The sequence below is a fragment of the Bos indicus x Bos taurus genome, chromosome 10 (assembly GCF_003369695.1).
Source record: "Bos indicus x Bos taurus breed Angus x Brahman F1 hybrid chromosome 10, Bos_hybrid_MaternalHap_v2.0, whole genome shotgun sequence".
Lineage (NCBI taxonomy): Eukaryota > Metazoa > Chordata > Mammalia > Artiodactyla > Bovidae > Bos > Bos indicus x Bos taurus.
The window spans coordinates 69,911,963-69,929,097 of NC_040085.1; the positions used below are offsets into that span (position 1 = coordinate 69,911,963).

Consider the following 17,135-nt stretch of genomic DNA (forward strand, 5'->3'; position numbering starts at 1 on the left):
AAAGCAGAGACATTACTTTGCCAACAAAGGTTCATCTAGTCAAGGCTATGGTTTATCCTGTGGTCATGTATGGATGTGAGATTTGGACTGTGAAGAAGGCTGAGCACCGAAGAATTGATGCTTTTGAACTGTGGTGTTGGAGAAGACTCTTGAGAGTCCCTTGGACTGCAAGGAGATCCAACCAGTCCATCCTGAAGGAGATCAGCCCTGGGATTTCTTTGGAAGGAATGATACTAAAGCTGAAACTCCAGTACTTTGGCCACTGCGAAGAGTTGACTCATTGGAAAAGACTCTGATGCTGGGAGGGATTGGGGGCAGGAGGAGAAGGGGACAACAGAGGCTGAGATGGCTGGATGGCATCACGGACTCGATGGACGTGAGTCTGGGTGAACTCTGGGAGTTGGTGATGGTCAGGGAGGCCTGGTGTGCTGCGATTCATGGGGTCGCAAAGAGTTGGACACGACTGAGCAACTGAACTGAATATGAGTGTAAAAAAAAAAAATCTCTTTGCAATTCTGCTTTCAGTTCTTTAGTGTATGTACCGAGAAGTGGAATTGCTGGATCATCACATGGTAATTCTGTTTTTAGTTTTTTAAGGAACTGCCATACTGTTTTCCATAGCAGCTGCACCATTTTTACATTCCTGCCAAGGGTTCTGATCTCTCCACATACTTGCTAACAGTTGCTATTTTCTATTTTTTTTCTTTTTGATAGTAGCCATCCTAATGGGTTTGAGGTGGTATCTCATTGTAGTTTCAGTTTGTACTTCCCTTATGATTAATGATGTTGTGCTCAAGACTGCTGCCCATTTTAATTGGGTTGTTCACTTTGTTGCTGTTGATGTGGGGGAGTTCTTTATATATTATGGATGTTAATTTCTTATCAGGTAAATAATTTGCAAGTATTTTCTCCATCCCATGGGTTGCCTTGTTACTCTGTTCATTGTGTCCTTTGAGGAACAGAAATGTTAAATTTTATTGTAGTTGAATTTATTTTTCTTTTGTTGCTTGTGCTTTTCGAGTCATATCCAAGGAATCATTGTGAAATCCAATGTCATTAAGCTTTTGCTTTTTTTTTTTTTTTAATAATTTTATTTATTTATGTCCTTATGACTGTTCTGGGTCTTTGTTGCTCCACAAGCTTTTCTCTAGTTGCAGTGAGCAGGAGCTGTTCTCCAGTTGCGGTGCACAGGCTTCTCATTGCGGCGGCTTCTCTTGTTGAGGAGCAAGGCTCTGGAATGCGTGGTCTTCAGTAGTTGAGACACGTGGGCTCAGTAGTTGCTATTCCCTGGGCTCAGTAGTTGTGGTGCATGGGTTTAGTTGCTCTGCAGCATGTGGGCTCTTCCCAGATCAGGGATCAAACCCTTGTCTCCTGTGTTGGCAGGCGGATTCTTTACTGCTGAGTCCCAAGGGAAGCCCCTGCCCTATGTTTTTTCCTACAAGTTTTATAGTTTAAGTTCTTATGTTTAGATTTTCTCAGAATTTTTAAGATGTTTCTGTCTTCTATCGTCCAGCATGACTTATACAGAGTCTGATGCTCTTCCGATTCTTTTTCCTTGGTGTATGGTATGGTTTTATACTCTGGGAAGTTCTTTACTCTTGCTATTCTGAAATTTTGCAACCATGTGTTTTGCTGAGAGTCTTTAAAAATTTTTATTTTGTTGGCCACTCATTGTGCTTTTGTAATACTTGTTCTTTAGTTCTAGAAAATCCTGCATTACTTCTTTGATAATTTGCTCCCTCTGTTTTCTTATTTGGATGTTAGAGCCACTGGATTTGCCCTTTAAATTTTCTATTTTTTTTCTATTTTTCTTCCTTTTGTTTATTGGAGATGTCCTTATTTAATTTTCTAACCCTTTTATTGATCTTTTAAAATATACCACTTAAATTTTTTTTTTCATAGTACACTGTTCCTGTCTTATTGTCTTGCCAAACTCCATCTTCCTGGTCTGAGTTGATCCTGTCGATTTAGTTTCCCATGTGACATGAAACATTTACTTTGAAAAAAAAATGGAGTATGCACAATCACCTGGGTTCAGAACCGATGTCTGATGTACATCTGATATTTCAAACCTGGAAATTTTGCTTTGCCCTCAAACCTGCTCCAGCTGCAGCCTTCTCTGTCTGGCTCAACTCATGGCCTCTCCCTCCTTTCTGTTGCCTAGGTCAAAAACTTAGGAGTCATTTTTTATTCATCTTTTTCTCTCACATGTGACATCAAATCAGTCAGAAAACCTTGTTGGCACCATCTTCAACATATACTTAGAATGACCACTTATTCCTTCTGTTCATACAGCCCTCGTCTTAGCCATCATCATCTGGCTTACTGTAATAACCTTTTCCTCCCAGCATTTTAATATGAAAATTATAAAACATCCAAAAATTTGAAAGAATTTTATATAAATAGCCATATTCTTAATTCCTAGGTTCCACCTTTAACATTTTACCACGCTTGCTTTTTTATTTATTATCTATCTGTGCCTTCCTCTGTCCACCCGTTCTATGATAACCTTTTCATTAGTCTCCCTGCTTCATTCCTTGTCCCATATTTTGTTTCCACACATCAATCCAAATGATAGTTTAAGTCCGGTTGTATCTCTTCTCTGCTCAGAACTCTGCTATGGCTGCCCATTTCACTGTTACTAACTCTGTGGTCTTTTGATCCTAAAAAGGAAAATTGCCTTGGTAATTTTCAGATTCCTATGAAATTGTGGATTCATTCTGAGTTTCTGTGTGATATTGCCATTTGTTTCACTGACAATGGAATTGACTTTTCTCTTGGAAGAAATAGAACAAACAGTAGTGCTTGTTCAGAGGGCTTCGATTAAAATCTTTATGCGTTCATTCCTGCCAAAGTCATTTTCTTGCATTTTGCTTTCCATTTCAGCATATGTGTAAGTGTGAGTGTTATAAGCAAGACTAAGTCTAATTTCACAAGGGCTTTGCAAAATTAATTTTGTCTAATAGAATATGCTTTTGCTTTGATATTGTTAAAAATCAATGGTTAAAGAAAGAGCTAGTGAAATGTGTCAGCATGCAGAACAAAACTTTAAAATACATCTCTTGTTATATAGTGCATTGTCATGTGAAGGAGAAAAATGGAAGAAATGTTGATTCTGTTTGCAACCGATATTGATAGCTTTTATCAGCTTTAAAATAAAGTTCATTTTATGGTGTCACTTCTAAAAAAATTCAATTACCAATTTCATTTTTTCTTTCTTTTCTTTCCTACACTTGCTGGTTCTTCCAGTTTCCTCTTTTGTGTTTGTTTCGATCTCTTTCATTCTTGGAGGCTCTCTTTAAATGTCTAGTGATCTTTGGTAATATAATCATTCAAGAGTGAAGGATGAAAAAACCAATTAGTGGAAAATCATAGTAGCGTGATTTGGCATGGACCTGACTTTCCTATTGAGGAACCCAAAATATCAATCTCTAGAGGTCTTTTCTGGAAAAGGCAATGGCACCCCACTCCAGTACTCTTGCCTGGAAAATCCCATTGACGAGGAGCCTGGTAGGCTGCAGTCCATGGGATTGCTAAGAGTTGGACACAACTGAGCAACTTCACTTTCATTTTTCACTTTCATGCATTGGAGAAGGAAATAGCAACCCACTCCAGTGTTCTTGCCTGGAGAATCCCAGGGACGGGGGAGCCTGGTGGGCTGCCGTCTATGGGGTCGCACAGAGTCGGACATGACTAAAGTGGCTTAGCAGCAGCAGCAGCAGCAGCAGCAAAGGTCTTTTCTAAGGACTTTACTTTCTCCGGAAAAGGATCCTCTGAAATCCCACCCTTGTGGGTAGAGCAAGTAGTTTGGGGAGCAGGTCCATCTACCAGTGCTCATGAAGTAGGTGGGGTAGGTGAGGGCTTGGAGTCCTGCTGTTGCTCTGTATACTTGTCTGAAATCTTGCTCCAGTCTTGATGTTCAACACACTCAGTTCCATTCATTTTCAGGCCTGTGTTTCATCTTCAACTTCTGCAGTATCTCACTACCAATCCTAGACTTCTTTGGGATGCTTCAAAGATACAGGTGGAGAAGCTAGAGTTAATACAAAAGCCAGAAATCTTTGGCAGCAGTTTAGGAACAAAGTCATGGGGTCGGGCTTCCCTGGTGGCTCAGACAGTAAAGAATCAGCCTGCAATGTGGGAACTTGGGTTCGATCCCTGGGTTGGAAATATCCCCTGGAGGAGGAAATGGCGGAGGAGCCTGGTGGGCTACAGTCCATGGGGTTGCAAAGAATTCTAAAATATGACTGAGTGACTAAGCACAGCACAATGGGATCATGGGCAGAGGTGATGGCAAAAGGAATGAATATATATATGAAAAAAACCCAAACCACTGCCAGTACTTACAACTTAAAGATCTCTTAAGGTTTTTTTGGGAGACTGGTATTATGGTAGTAACAAAGGCAGGGAACTTTTGCTGGGGGGATGATGAGCTTTAAAAATTGGATTGTGGAGTACTAGGGCAGAATTTCTAGGTTAAAATAGACCGATGAAAATGAAAAACAATTACTTCCTGAATGCATGCTTTCTAGATCTGTGCTGATTTCACACATCAGGTTTTATAGCATTGGAGGTTTTATCCTTGTGTTTTTAGTCTTCATTTTTATATTGTCACTAGCTTTTAATTTTTACTGCCAGATAAGAAATGGGCTAATCTGGATAAAGTCATTTCCTGGATTGTAGTAAATACTGTTTATATACTGTAGTACATCTACCATAGTAAGCACTTAGTAGATGTTAGTTACTACTGTAGTTTTAAGTTTCATGTGCATCACTGAAATCCAATATGTAAAATGTGTATTATTCCCTTTCTGTAGCGGTGGACACTGCAGTTCAGAGCATTTGGGACTTGGCTGGGGCTTCCATGGTGACTCAGCTGGTAAAGAATCAGCCTCCAATGTGTGAGACATGGGTTTGATCCCTGGGATGGGAAGATCCCCTGGAGAATGGAAAGGCTACCCACTCCAGTATTCTGGCCTGGAGAATTCCACGGACTGTATAATCCATGGGATCACAAAGAGTTGGACATGACTGAGCAACTTTCACAAGGCCAACAGAAGACTCTTTTAGGAAGGAGGCTACATTTGCTCAGAGTGCTGTTACCGTGGTGGTGGTGGGTGGTTTAGTGGCACAGTTGGTATTGGCTGGTGAGTGACCCTGCTTTGTTGTGAAGTAGCAATATCATATCCAGAGAACTGCTACATGTTTGTTTTCTAAAAGTGTGGTGGATAATTAAGATGGATTATTCTGGCATTTTGTGCTGGTCATTAGAAAAATAGTATCTGAAAGCAGATAGGAGAGTGGACCTTAAAAATCAATGGATCTGGTAATTTGCATCAATTGCTTCTGGTCAAATACAGATGAAAAGATAAGTAATAACAGAATTAGGAAAAGTTAATGGGAAAAAGATGAAGAAACTTATTGCAAATATGTCATCAACTTTTCTTCTGTGAGCTTGTAGGCAGACTGGAGTTAATAATTGTCAGCTGCTAGGACAAGCTCAATATCTTAACTGACAAAAGGGAGATCCTTTACAATTCCTAGCTGGACCATAAATAACATAGTGCAGCTGAAAGAACAGAAAAAAGAACAGGGAGGTACCCCAGGGAAAATGTTGACATTTAAACCACTCTGTTAAAGAACGACCTACATGTACTTAACATGTCCTGCTCTGGTACATACACCTTCCGATCAAATTTTGAAGATGACGTAAAAGTCCCTTTCTCCCCACTGACAGTGCTTTTTTCAGTGCTGTTAGAACAGCAGGGCTCATTAGCAAACTGCATAATAATGGAAAATGAAGCCTTTTGAACTACCAAAAGGACTTTTAGCAATCCTTTCTACAAATGTCTGACAAACTCAAGAGTTTTTCTAATATCCCATTTGTGTCAAGAGAGTATTTTTCTCATTATGAAGCTATAGATATACAGTTTCATAGCAAATGGATTGGAGAACGGACCCTGAACTAAGTAATACCTTATTCCTCACTTGTCATTTCATCAAAATAAAAGTGTTTTTCTTATTGCAGCAGAAATAGGCATTCATCACTTGAAATTTTAAAAATACAGATAAGTGAAAGGAAGAAAGTATTTAATAAAAATCGCTAATAATTCCATCAATTAGAAAAAGATTTCTATTCAGATTTCACTTTTGAGTTGTAAAAATTCTAATCATACTAATCTGAAGTAAATACCAAGATTTCTCTTAAAAAAGAAACTGCTCTAGTGTTTTGAAGTTTTAGAGATACCGGATGCATATTAAGATATATTGCCTAAGCAAACCACAGTCATTTCAAAATAGCTTATGCCATTTATAAAAGCACATGCATTAATTTACATGGATTTTAAAAACACAGTTTCGCATGCTTCTTCTTGATCTCTGAGTCTTCAATGCCACTACGTGAATTCTCTACCTAATCTCTGATGTGTCCCTGAAGATGATTCATTATTTTCCTTCCGAACCCCGATGTTACATAATTGTAACCTTTATTTGAAAAGGAAAAGTAAGGCCATGAGGACTGCATGGGTAGAGACCGCGTTTGTCTTGTAATCCCACCAATGAAGGCGGCCTTTGTGCTCCGCACGGGGAAGTCAGAAGGCAAATGGCAGGTTGGCCCTCGGGATTTTAACTGATAGACACTTGTGACTCGTTGAGTACCTGGCCCAGCCTCATTCCTCTTTCTGCTTTCCCTTTCATACTCTTTCTAGCTTCTCAATTTGGATCCAGAGGCATCTCTCAAAGCTTTTCTTCTCTATTCTGTTCCAGTTTTTCATGAGCCCCATTTAGTAAGTATATTCCTCTCTGGAGATGTTAACTGTTTCTCACCCAAAACAATTACATTGGAAATGTCATCATACCTTGTCTTCAGTCAGATCCTCTTGACCTTTGTAGCATGTTTTGATAAATAATTGTACTAAAACAATATTTGGAACAGTAATCTAACACTTGTAATTGATTCCACCTTCATAGCTTGGTTTTACTTTTTTCTTTTTTCTAAATTTTTTTTGGCCGCACCCCAGCTCGCGGGATCATAGTTCCCCAACCACAGGCCGTTGTACTCCAACCCAGGCCCTTGGCAGTGAGAGCACAGAGTCTTAACCACTAGACCACCAGGAAGTTCCCTGGTTTTACTTTTTATTTACATTTTTTAGAAACCCTAGAAAAATTCATAAAAATTATTACATTTTATTGACTTGTTCATTAATAAAATTTCACTGTTAAAAACAGAAATGTCTGAGACAAATAGTTATTTTTAAGGTCTATACTTTCTTTTTACAAATACTATTTTTTCCTATGGCTTTAAGATAGAAAACAGTGGAACCTACATGCCAGTCTAGCACAGGAACATTTTCTTGATTCTCTGGTTATCGATTTGCTGTCTGTGGTTCTGTTTTTAAGTTTTTTCTCCTACATTTGATATTTTATATTTATTTAATATTGAATGGCAATGAGTAGCTCTCAGAGACATTCTTATTAATACCCCTATATTAGCCTAATAATGCTTACAGGACTATTTGGAGTGAGATGCTGTTTTATATTAAGTACACTGCTGGTATCACATCTGTCTCTGATTCATGTGATGGGATGTGCCCTCTCCTTTGCTTCCATAGCACCTTCTACATACATTTCTTAGAAGAGTTCTTTCAATATGTGTTCACTTGTCATTCTCAAAAGATTGAATTCCTTAAGAGCAGTGCATAGCATATATAAATGCTAGCTGAGTAAGTGAAAGAAGGAATTAATGAAATGTAAAGAGTCAACTCATTAGAAAAGACTCTGATGCTGGGAAAGATTGAAAGCAAAAGAAGAGAGCAGCAGAAGATGAGATGGTTAGATAGCATCACTGACTCAATGGTCATGAATCTAAGCAAACTCTGGGAGATAGTGAAGAACAGACAAGCCTGGTGTGCTGCGGTCCACGGTGTCACAACCAGTTGGACACAACTTAGCGATTGAACAACAACAAAGCTAGCTATATGAGGTACCAACCTGTTTTAGCTAAGAGCATGAACTCTGAAACCAAAACCACGTGGATTCAAATCTCAACTCCATCATTTAGTATGGTATGTCTACGGACAGGGCTTCCCTGGTGGCTTAGCTGGTAAGGAATCGCATGCAATGTGGGAGACCTGGGTTCGATCCCTGTGTTGGGAAGGTATGTTTATGACATTTGTGCATCTCAGTTTTGTCATTTCAAATATGGGATAATTACCGTACCTAACTCATATAGTTGTGCTTAGAACAGTATCTTTATATAAGTAACTGTATCTCTATACAGTATCTCTATACAGTAACTGCTGTATATGTGTTTGCTACTATTGCTATTATCCTTTTATTTAATAGCCCTGGCGTGGAATAGCAGGTGCCATTAGGAAATTGATTCTGGAATTCAGGTTTTCTCCTGTCATCATGAAGAAGTATTTTCTTTCCACTTTGGGTTCAGGAGCTTTCGGTATGGAAAGAGGCAGGGGCGGTCTTTAGTACATCAAAAACTGAGGACATTTGTACCTTTATCAATCATCAGGCTGCACAGACTGGCCAGAACTAACAGGGAGCTTTTTATTTCAATCAGAATTGTATCACCTTAGCATAGGAACAGGAGAAGGAAATGGCAACCCAATCCAGTGTTCTTGCCTGGAGAATCCCAGGGATGGGAGCCTGGTGGGCTGCCGTCTATGGGGTCTCACAGAGTCGGGCACGACTGAGGTGATTTAGCGGCAGCAGCAGCAGCATAGGAACAATGTTACCTCAGGGAGACTCTGATTCATCTTACTTCCGAGGATAAAACAAATTAATTATTAATTAATAAGCATAGTTTCTTTGGTAGGTAAAAATCTTTAACAACAGTGATCCATGGGAGAGATGATAAAGGAGCTTTAAATAAACAGAGTAGGAAGACAGGATTGAAAGATTTTTGAAGTCTGGCTCAACTGTTGGATATTTAATGATTTTTGTTCTTGTCATTTTGAAAAAGTGGTCTATTAGATATGATTGATTGTATCTAGCTCTTGGCCTCAGGTTTATTTATTTTTCAGTTCCCCTCCTCAACATTTTATTATGAAGAATTTCTAATACACATCGATGTTGAAAGATTTAACAGTGAATACTCATGTGTTCAACACAAAGATTCTGCCATTATTGGTTTTCTATACTTTGTTGATCACGTATCTGTACACTTAACCATTCCTCTTTCCATCCCTGATACATTTTGTCTTCTTGTATATTTGGTTAGGTTTATTTTGATAAGAAAGTCATCATCTGAATGGGAGAAGTCAATGATTTATTCTCAGCCCCCAGGATAGTAATAGCATACACATACATGAAGCAGTACTTTTAAAAAGTTGATGGTAAGAATTACTGGAAGGATTTCTTCTTCTTACTGGAAGGATTTCTCAAGAGTCAAAGTGGGGGTAGAGTAGAAAATGTGAGAGCGAGTGAGAGTGAAAGTCGCTCAGTGGGGTCCGACTCTTTGCTACCCCATAGACTATACAGTCCATGGAATTCTCCAGGCCAGAATACCGGAGTGGGTAGTCTTTTCCTTCTCCAAAGGATCTTCCCAACCCAGGGATCGAATCCAGGTGTCCCGCATTGCAGGCGTATTCTTTACCAGCTGAGCCACAAGAGAAACTCAAGAATACTGGAGAAAAATAAGGACTTGGGAAAATAATTCAATAAATAGATAACCCATGAAAACATTCTTTTTCATACAGTATTTTTAGTTTCACTTTGCAAACTACACAGAATCAATTGTTATTGTTTCCAGTAAATGACAACCATCACGGAGCAGAAAAGGAAGTAAGTTAAATGGAAAGTTTTAAAGAAAATCCCTATAGGTGGAGGCTAATAATATAATACAAAGACCTAAGATATCAGTTTGTGTCAGCTTTACATCCTCTGGACAACTTACAGAATGTAATTGTGTAGCTTTCCTTTTCACTGGTAGTACAGAATCCACAATGCTAGCCCTTGTGGAGTTCTGCCCGCAACTCTGAAGGGCCTGAATAGATCATAGGGCAAAATCTTGATTATGACTCAGAAAAGACGGCGTAGTCACTTTGTTCCTCATGAAGTAAGCAAACACTCACTAGAAAGCTGTGATTCTTTTGGAGGGCGATTTCTGATTGCTGTTGTTTTCTGACAGTGCATGTTTACTGGAAATGCAGAGCTGCAGAGTACTAATGAGCATTTATCCCTTCTATTTTTAGTTCACTTCTTTAACTGAGATGAACATGATATAATCTCACTGAGTCAAAGGATGGCATCTAGTCCTGTGCTTCCCGCTGAAGACCAACAGGTTTCCTTGGGCATTGATGATCTCCATTTTTCATTGCAAGGTAATTAAGATTGGTTGGGGTAACCCCATGGCAACTATGCAAACCTCACTGTCACCTGTTCACAAATTGTACGGCTTTCTGTCTCTGTTATGGTAAAATCTATACATGTTGTTGTTGTGTTAGTCGCTCAGTTGTGTCTGACTCTTTGCAACCTCATGGACTGTAGCCCGCCAGACTTCTGTGTCCATAGAATTCTCTAGGCAAGAATACTAGAGTGCGTAGCCTTGCCTTCTCCAGGGGATCTTCCTGACCCAAGGATCAAACCCTGGTCTCCTTCATTTCAGGAGGATTCTTTACCGTCTGAGCCACCAGGGAAGCCCAAAATGTATACCTATGTCTGTATTTTTCCATTTGTAGAAGCTTTAAGTATACTTCAGTATCTTTATTGCTCTCTCAGCTGCTTAGGAAAATAAGGAATACCTAAAAGGAATTTGGTATTTTGGTTTTTTACTCTTCAGTGCGTGTGTTTTTTTTTTTTTTTTAATGAAAATTAAATAGTTAATCATAGTTCGCTTGTCATTGTTTACACTTATTTTACATCTTTTTGTAAATCCTCTTTTAAATGTAATATGCTATTTTTGTCCTAATAAAAAGGAATAACAATAATACTAAAAGTGAATGAACTTCCAGTCACATGAATTATGTATGAATTTATATGAGTACTGTCTATTTTTTTCATGCTTCTTGGCAATCTTTGTTATGTATTTTGAAAATTCATTAATCACTAGACTCTACCTTTGCTGCAAATCTTAGAGCCAAGTAAAGTTAGCTAGTGTAGAAAAAATAAGGCTATAGCAAGTCTTTGAAAATATTTATGTAACTGTGTTTTAAAGTAGTATACGGATTATTGACAGTATTGTGTAACATTCTTAGAATGTCACTTAGAAGCCATAGCCATAGGTTTGAGTCACTTGTTTTTTAAAATTTTTAATTTATTATTCTAAAATTGAAATATAATAGACATACTACAATGTATCAGTTTCAGGTGTACAATATAACAAAATTCAATATTTGTTTACCTTGTGAAATAATCACCAAAATAAGTCTAATTAATATCTGTCATCTTACATAGTTGCAGAATTTTGTTCTTGTGATGAGGACTTTTAAGATTTACTCTCTTAGCAACTTTTAAATATGTAAAGTATTGTTAACTATAGTTGCCATGCTTTGCATGTGAGTAACAATAACTCATGTGACCTAAAACGTGTCAGGAAGATAGTGCATCAATAAATGGTCAGGTAAATCCAGTTTCTTTCTTTTTCCTGAATCAATTGATCCTGATATTTATTTATTTATTTTTTCGTTCTGGTTTTATTGAGATATAATTGATGTACAGCACTGATGAGTTGAGGGTGTACAGCCTAATGATTTGACTTACATAAATCATGAAATGAATATCACAGGTTAGTGAACACCCATCATCTCATATAGATGCAAAATCAAAGAAATAGGAGAAATTTAGTTCTATTTGATGAGAACACTTAGAATTTACTCTCTTAACAACTTTCATATACCATAGAGTAGTGTTAATTATATTTATCATGTACATTACACCTCTGATACTTATTTATCTTAGACCGTGTGGAAGTGAAAGTGAAGTCGCTCAGTCGTGTCAAACTCTTTGCAACCCCATGGACTGTAGCCTATTAGGCTCCTCAACTAGACTTAATTTAGCAGGCCTTTTGAAACTTATAGGTATATTTAATTACTGTGTTATGTAACAGGAGCTAATATAGTGTTGGAAGTCAATAAAACTTCAAAAACAACCAATCAAACATACGAACTCATAGGAAAAGATCAGACTTGTTGCCAGTTGTGGCAGGGGTGGTGGAGTTGGCTGAAGGCAGTCACAAGGCACAGACTTCTAAAGGCAAACCTAATTTCAAATGCTGGCTCTGACACTTACCACTTCTTTGAACTCAGATAAGAGACTTTATCTTTTTTGAGTCTCCGTTTCCTCGTATTTAAAATATGGGTGATAATGCCTATCTTACCCCTGTGCTTTGAGGATGAACATTATGCAGGCTTAGTACAATGCCTGCCAGATACAGAGTAGGAACTCAGTAACTGCATCATAATTTCTTTGTATATATTGCAGTTCAAGTCTTTGTTCCAAAGGATTTTTGTGCAGGAGCACAAGGCTAGAGTAGACACTGTGTGCTGGATAGGAAATAATTGTAAACCAGAAGTCTGGTTTTCATTGACTTGTGTTTTGTTTTGTTTTGACATTTCTATTCAACTCCGGGAAATAGTGGAGGTCAGAGGAGCCTGGTGTGCTGCAGTCCGTGGGGTCACAAAGAGGCGGACATGACTTAGCGACTGAACAACAACAACAACAATTCAATGGCTTCGCATCACATGTACAATGAAGTCGAAACTTCGTGGTGTGGCTCACACATACTGTTTGCTGTGCACCTTTCCCTGTGTCCTCCTCTCCTACAAGCACCCTGTTCTCCAGTCCCACAGGCCCCTGAGGAGTCATACCCACACCACCCCACCGACTGCCTGTGTGCTTTTGTTAAGGTGGTTGTCGCTCCCCTGCCATCTCCTCCCACAAGAGTCCAGCTCATCCAGTCCTCCCATGTCTCTGTTCATCCCAAACTTAGCCAGACTCAGCTCCTCCACAAGCCCCACTCTTCCTTTGGCTAAGATTTACGCTTCTCTTTTCTCCCATAGCGGAGAAGGCAAAGGCACCCCACTCCAGTACTCTTGCCTGGAAAATCCCATGGATGGAGGAGCCTGGTGGGCTACAGTCCATGGGGTCGCTGAGGGTCGGACACGGCTGAGCGACTTCACTTTCACTTTTCCTTTCATGCATTGGAGAAGGAAATGGCAACCCACTCCAGTGTTCTTGCCTGGAGAATCCCAGGGACGGGGGAGCCTGGTGGGCTGCCGTCTATGGGGTCACACAGAGTCGGACACGACTGAAGCGACTTAGCAGTTTCTCCCATAGCACCTACTTTAGCACTTATAATAGTGTTCATAAGTGTTATATTTAAAAATGCTTTCTTCCCCATTGCAGAGTTTTATGCAGCATGCTCTAGCTTACACATCACCCTTTTGTACATTATCTCATTTGATCCTCACACCCACACTGTAAGGTAGATATTTTATCTTCCAGATACAGGGAAGGAAGCTGTGGCTCACAAAGGTGGAATTACTCTCCCAGGGTTACACAGCTAGCGAGCAGCAGAGCTAGGTTTTGACCTGGAGGATAGCTCTCTGTCCACTGCACCACACCCACTCTGACACGGTTCAGAGAACAACCTGAAAGAGGAAATTTCCCTAACAACTTTCTTTGGAAAGTGCACATAAATCTTAGCTTTAATTTAAGTCAACCCATAGCAAACTTTTATTTTTTTAATTTTTACAGCCAGTATGGATGGGCATTTTTAAGTAACATTAATCTCAGGTTCACAAATAGCTCAAAATAATGAACAAATTACTGGTAAATGAGTGTTTCCTATAGCATGTTTTTAATAAAATTTGGTTATTACAGTTTGCTTTACAGTAGGAGATGAGTGTGGGCTGTTTGGCAGGGGAAATGTGATATACATGTGCTGCCAGTGTGAATGATTTGCCTTCATGGTCTCTTTAGAGGACTGTAGAGCTGGGTATATTGCTCTATAGGGGAAGAAGTGGAAAGCCAATACTATAATCTAGTTGGCTTTACACGAAACAAGAGCTGCTCACATTAGCTACGTACCCTCAACCGAGGAGTTCCCGTGACTGTAGAATGAAGGCTTAATGGTGAAATGAATGGGTTTCCCAAAGTTAAGTTCTATATTGTTATTAGCAGATTTACAATGATTCTTCTGGCTTGAATTCTTTCTGGTTGAAAGAGAAAGAAAGCAAGGAGGAAGAGAAGAAGGAAGGAAAGAACTTGTATGTACTTCTGACGGTAACTTTGGTTTCATTGCAGGATTGTTAGCTATGTAGACAAAAAATTGATAGATAACATTATGAACATTAGTTACTTCCAAACTGCAGGCTGTTGGCAGTAGTCTTAAAAGCATTCAGCTCTGTCCACTCTGTAAGCCGACTTGTATTTCACAAAATTCACACGTGCTTAATGATCCTTGGAGTAATAGGAAAAAGAGATTTTACGTAAAATGAGAGGCTCAGGATGACTGCTCATAAGAAAGGTTTTTCCTCCTCATTTCAGAGCCTTTTTAAAAGGAAGAAAGAGGCCTATTTAACTAACAATGCCTGTTTTATTTTAACCAAAAAGTTACATAAGATGAGACAGTTACTGCCACACCTTGCCTGCAAATAATATGCTCAAGGAAAGATTAAAATGTCTGCATTGAAATGTGGTGAATCATTGTTGATATGCTATGAAAACCAGGTATCTTATGTGTTCAGGGCCAACAAGGCATCAGACCTAAGGAATCAGGCAGTGCCTTGCTGAAATTTATAGAGCAGGACAATAAACAAGCAATTTTGTCTTTCTCTTTGTTCATCATTTGTGTGATCTTTGAGAAAATGTCTTTATGGAGGGATTTTTAAGGGTCCTTTTTGTAAAGAGAGATTTGTGTTTTCTTAGTGTAATGAGGATAACAGCATTGAAATGGTTGGCTTTTGGGGAGGAAAAGGAAATGGAATTTGTGAATTTGAGAATTTATGAATTTGATTAATGTAAAAAAATGGAATTTATTATTTTTTTCTTTTTTTTATTTTATTTTTAAACTTTACATAATTGTATTAGTTTTGCCAAATATCAAAATGAATCCATCACAGGTATACATGTGCTCCCTATCCTGAACCCTCCTGCCTCCTCCCTCCCCATACCATCCCTCTGGGTCGTCCCAGTGTAGCAGCCCCAAGCATCCAGTATCGTGCATCGAACCTGGACTGGCATCTCATTTCATACATGATATTTTACATGTTTCAATGCCATTCTCCCAAATCTTCCCACCCTCTCCCTCTCCCACTTTAATGCATTTTGTGCTACTATGGATGGTGCACATTTGAAATAAATTATATATATGAAAGTTCAAGCTATTTAAAATGAGAAATAAATGGCTGCTATTTGCTTAACTGAGGTTTCCATTATAGAATTTCTTTACACCTTTCCATTGGATTTCTTACTTGGCAAAATGATAGGTGCTTCCTTCCCTTTTATCCTAAGAGAATAGTTAACTACATTTTTTTTTTGTCTGAAATAACATCTCTGCTAAGCTCATCAGGTGGGGAAAGTTATGTTCAGAGGATAATTCTTTGATGTATGGGGCAGATATGATTATAGAAGCAGTAAGGGGTAAAGTTGAATAATACCACCGAGTTTTCAAGTTGTATGGGATTTTCTTTGCTATTCTGTTTAATTTTGAGATGAAAGGAGGAATCCCTTCAGTAGCATTTCTGAGATGAAGATTCTGGAGGGAGTTGAATTCAAGCTAAGAAGTTTGAGGATTATGCTTTTAGGTAGCGGGTAGCTATGGGTCTTGAGAAGAAGAGGACAGGGTCCATGGTCAGAATTGTGCTTTAGGAGACTAATCTGACTTTAAGGTATGGGAAGATGAGAAAGTGAAGTTGGAGAAACTAACTAGAGAGCTCTACTCAGTACTCTTTGGTGACCTAAATGGGAAGGAGATCTAACAAAGAGTGGATAAATGTAGAGGTATGACAATTCAGCTAGCTGTTCAGCAGGAAAGTAACACAACACTGTAAAGCAACTGTAGTCCAATAAAAATTAAGTAAAGAAAAGCTTTGCAAACATCTGGGTGTTGAGTAATATTGGCTTGGATTCGGGTGACAGCAGTGAGTAGGAAAGTATGGGACAGGTAAGAAACTATTAGGTGGACTCTGCAATTATAATATATAATATAATATGACTCTGCAAATATTGACTATGGATAATAAGATGGAGAAGAGCCAAAGTTAGAAGCTGAGCTGCTTGAAATAAAGCAGTAGCAACTAAAATGTCCAAAGACCTCCCTTTTGAATTAGTGTGTTTTCACTATTATAATAGCATCAAATAATAAGACCATTAAATACTATTTTATATCAATGTTTTTAAAATAAATTGTTGCAGATAAAAGATCCTGTTTTCAAAGAAACTCTTTCTTGAGAACTTCCTATGTCGTGGAAAACTTAAAAGCATAACACACAGGTAGAGGACCCATTTGAAAGTCAAATTAATAGTGAGTGAAACTGACACCTGGAATTTAACACAATATTTTAAATCAACTATAGTTCAAAAAAAAAAAGTGAAATTGACTGACTATGCTGACTCATCTTATGATATTATAAGTGGCAGCTGTGACAATTTTGAATTATTTTGGACAATTAATATATTTCATATTTAAGTTTTCTTTTTAACACATCAGATCAGATCAGTCGCTCAGTCATGTCCGACTCTTTGCGACCCCATGAATCGCAGCACGCCAGGCCTCCCTGTCCATCACCAACTCCCGGAGTTCACCCAGACTCACGTCCATCGAGTCAGTGATGCCATCCAGCCATCTCATCCTCTGTCATCCCCTTCTCCTCTTGTCCCCAATCCCTCCCAGCATCAGAGTCTTTTCCAATGAGTCAACTCTTTGCATGAGGTGGCCAAAGTACTGGAGTTTCAGCTTTAGCATCATTCCTTCCAAAGGAATCCCAGGGCTGATCTCCTTCAGAATGGACTGGTTGGATCTCCTTACAGTCCAAGGGACTCTCAAGAGTCTTCTCCAACACCACAGTTCAAAAGCATCAATTCTTCGGTGCTCAGCCTTCTTCACAGTCTGATAATTTGGGGGCCATAAAAGGACACAAGAAATTTATGTACATGGAGCACATTATTTTGTTTTGAAAAAT

At 38.7% G+C, this 17,135-nt stretch overlaps 1 protein-coding gene across 8 annotated transcripts in view; it reads left to right on the top strand.

Annotated features, from left to right (window-relative positions):
- Positions 1–17,135, top strand: part of SYNE2 (spectrin repeat containing nuclear envelope protein 2) — a 324,652-nt gene that overhangs the window by 43,118 nt on the left and 264,399 nt on the right. For all 8 annotated transcript variants that reach the window (XM_027554279.1, XM_027554281.1, XM_027554283.1 and 5 more), the window contains one exon: positions 10,206–10,334. In XM_027554279.1, the coding sequence (XP_027410080.1) occupies positions 10,256–10,334 (79 nt within the window). In that variant the 5' untranslated portion in view covers positions 10,206–10,255. The remainder of the gene's footprint in view (positions 1–10,205; positions 10,335–17,135) is intronic.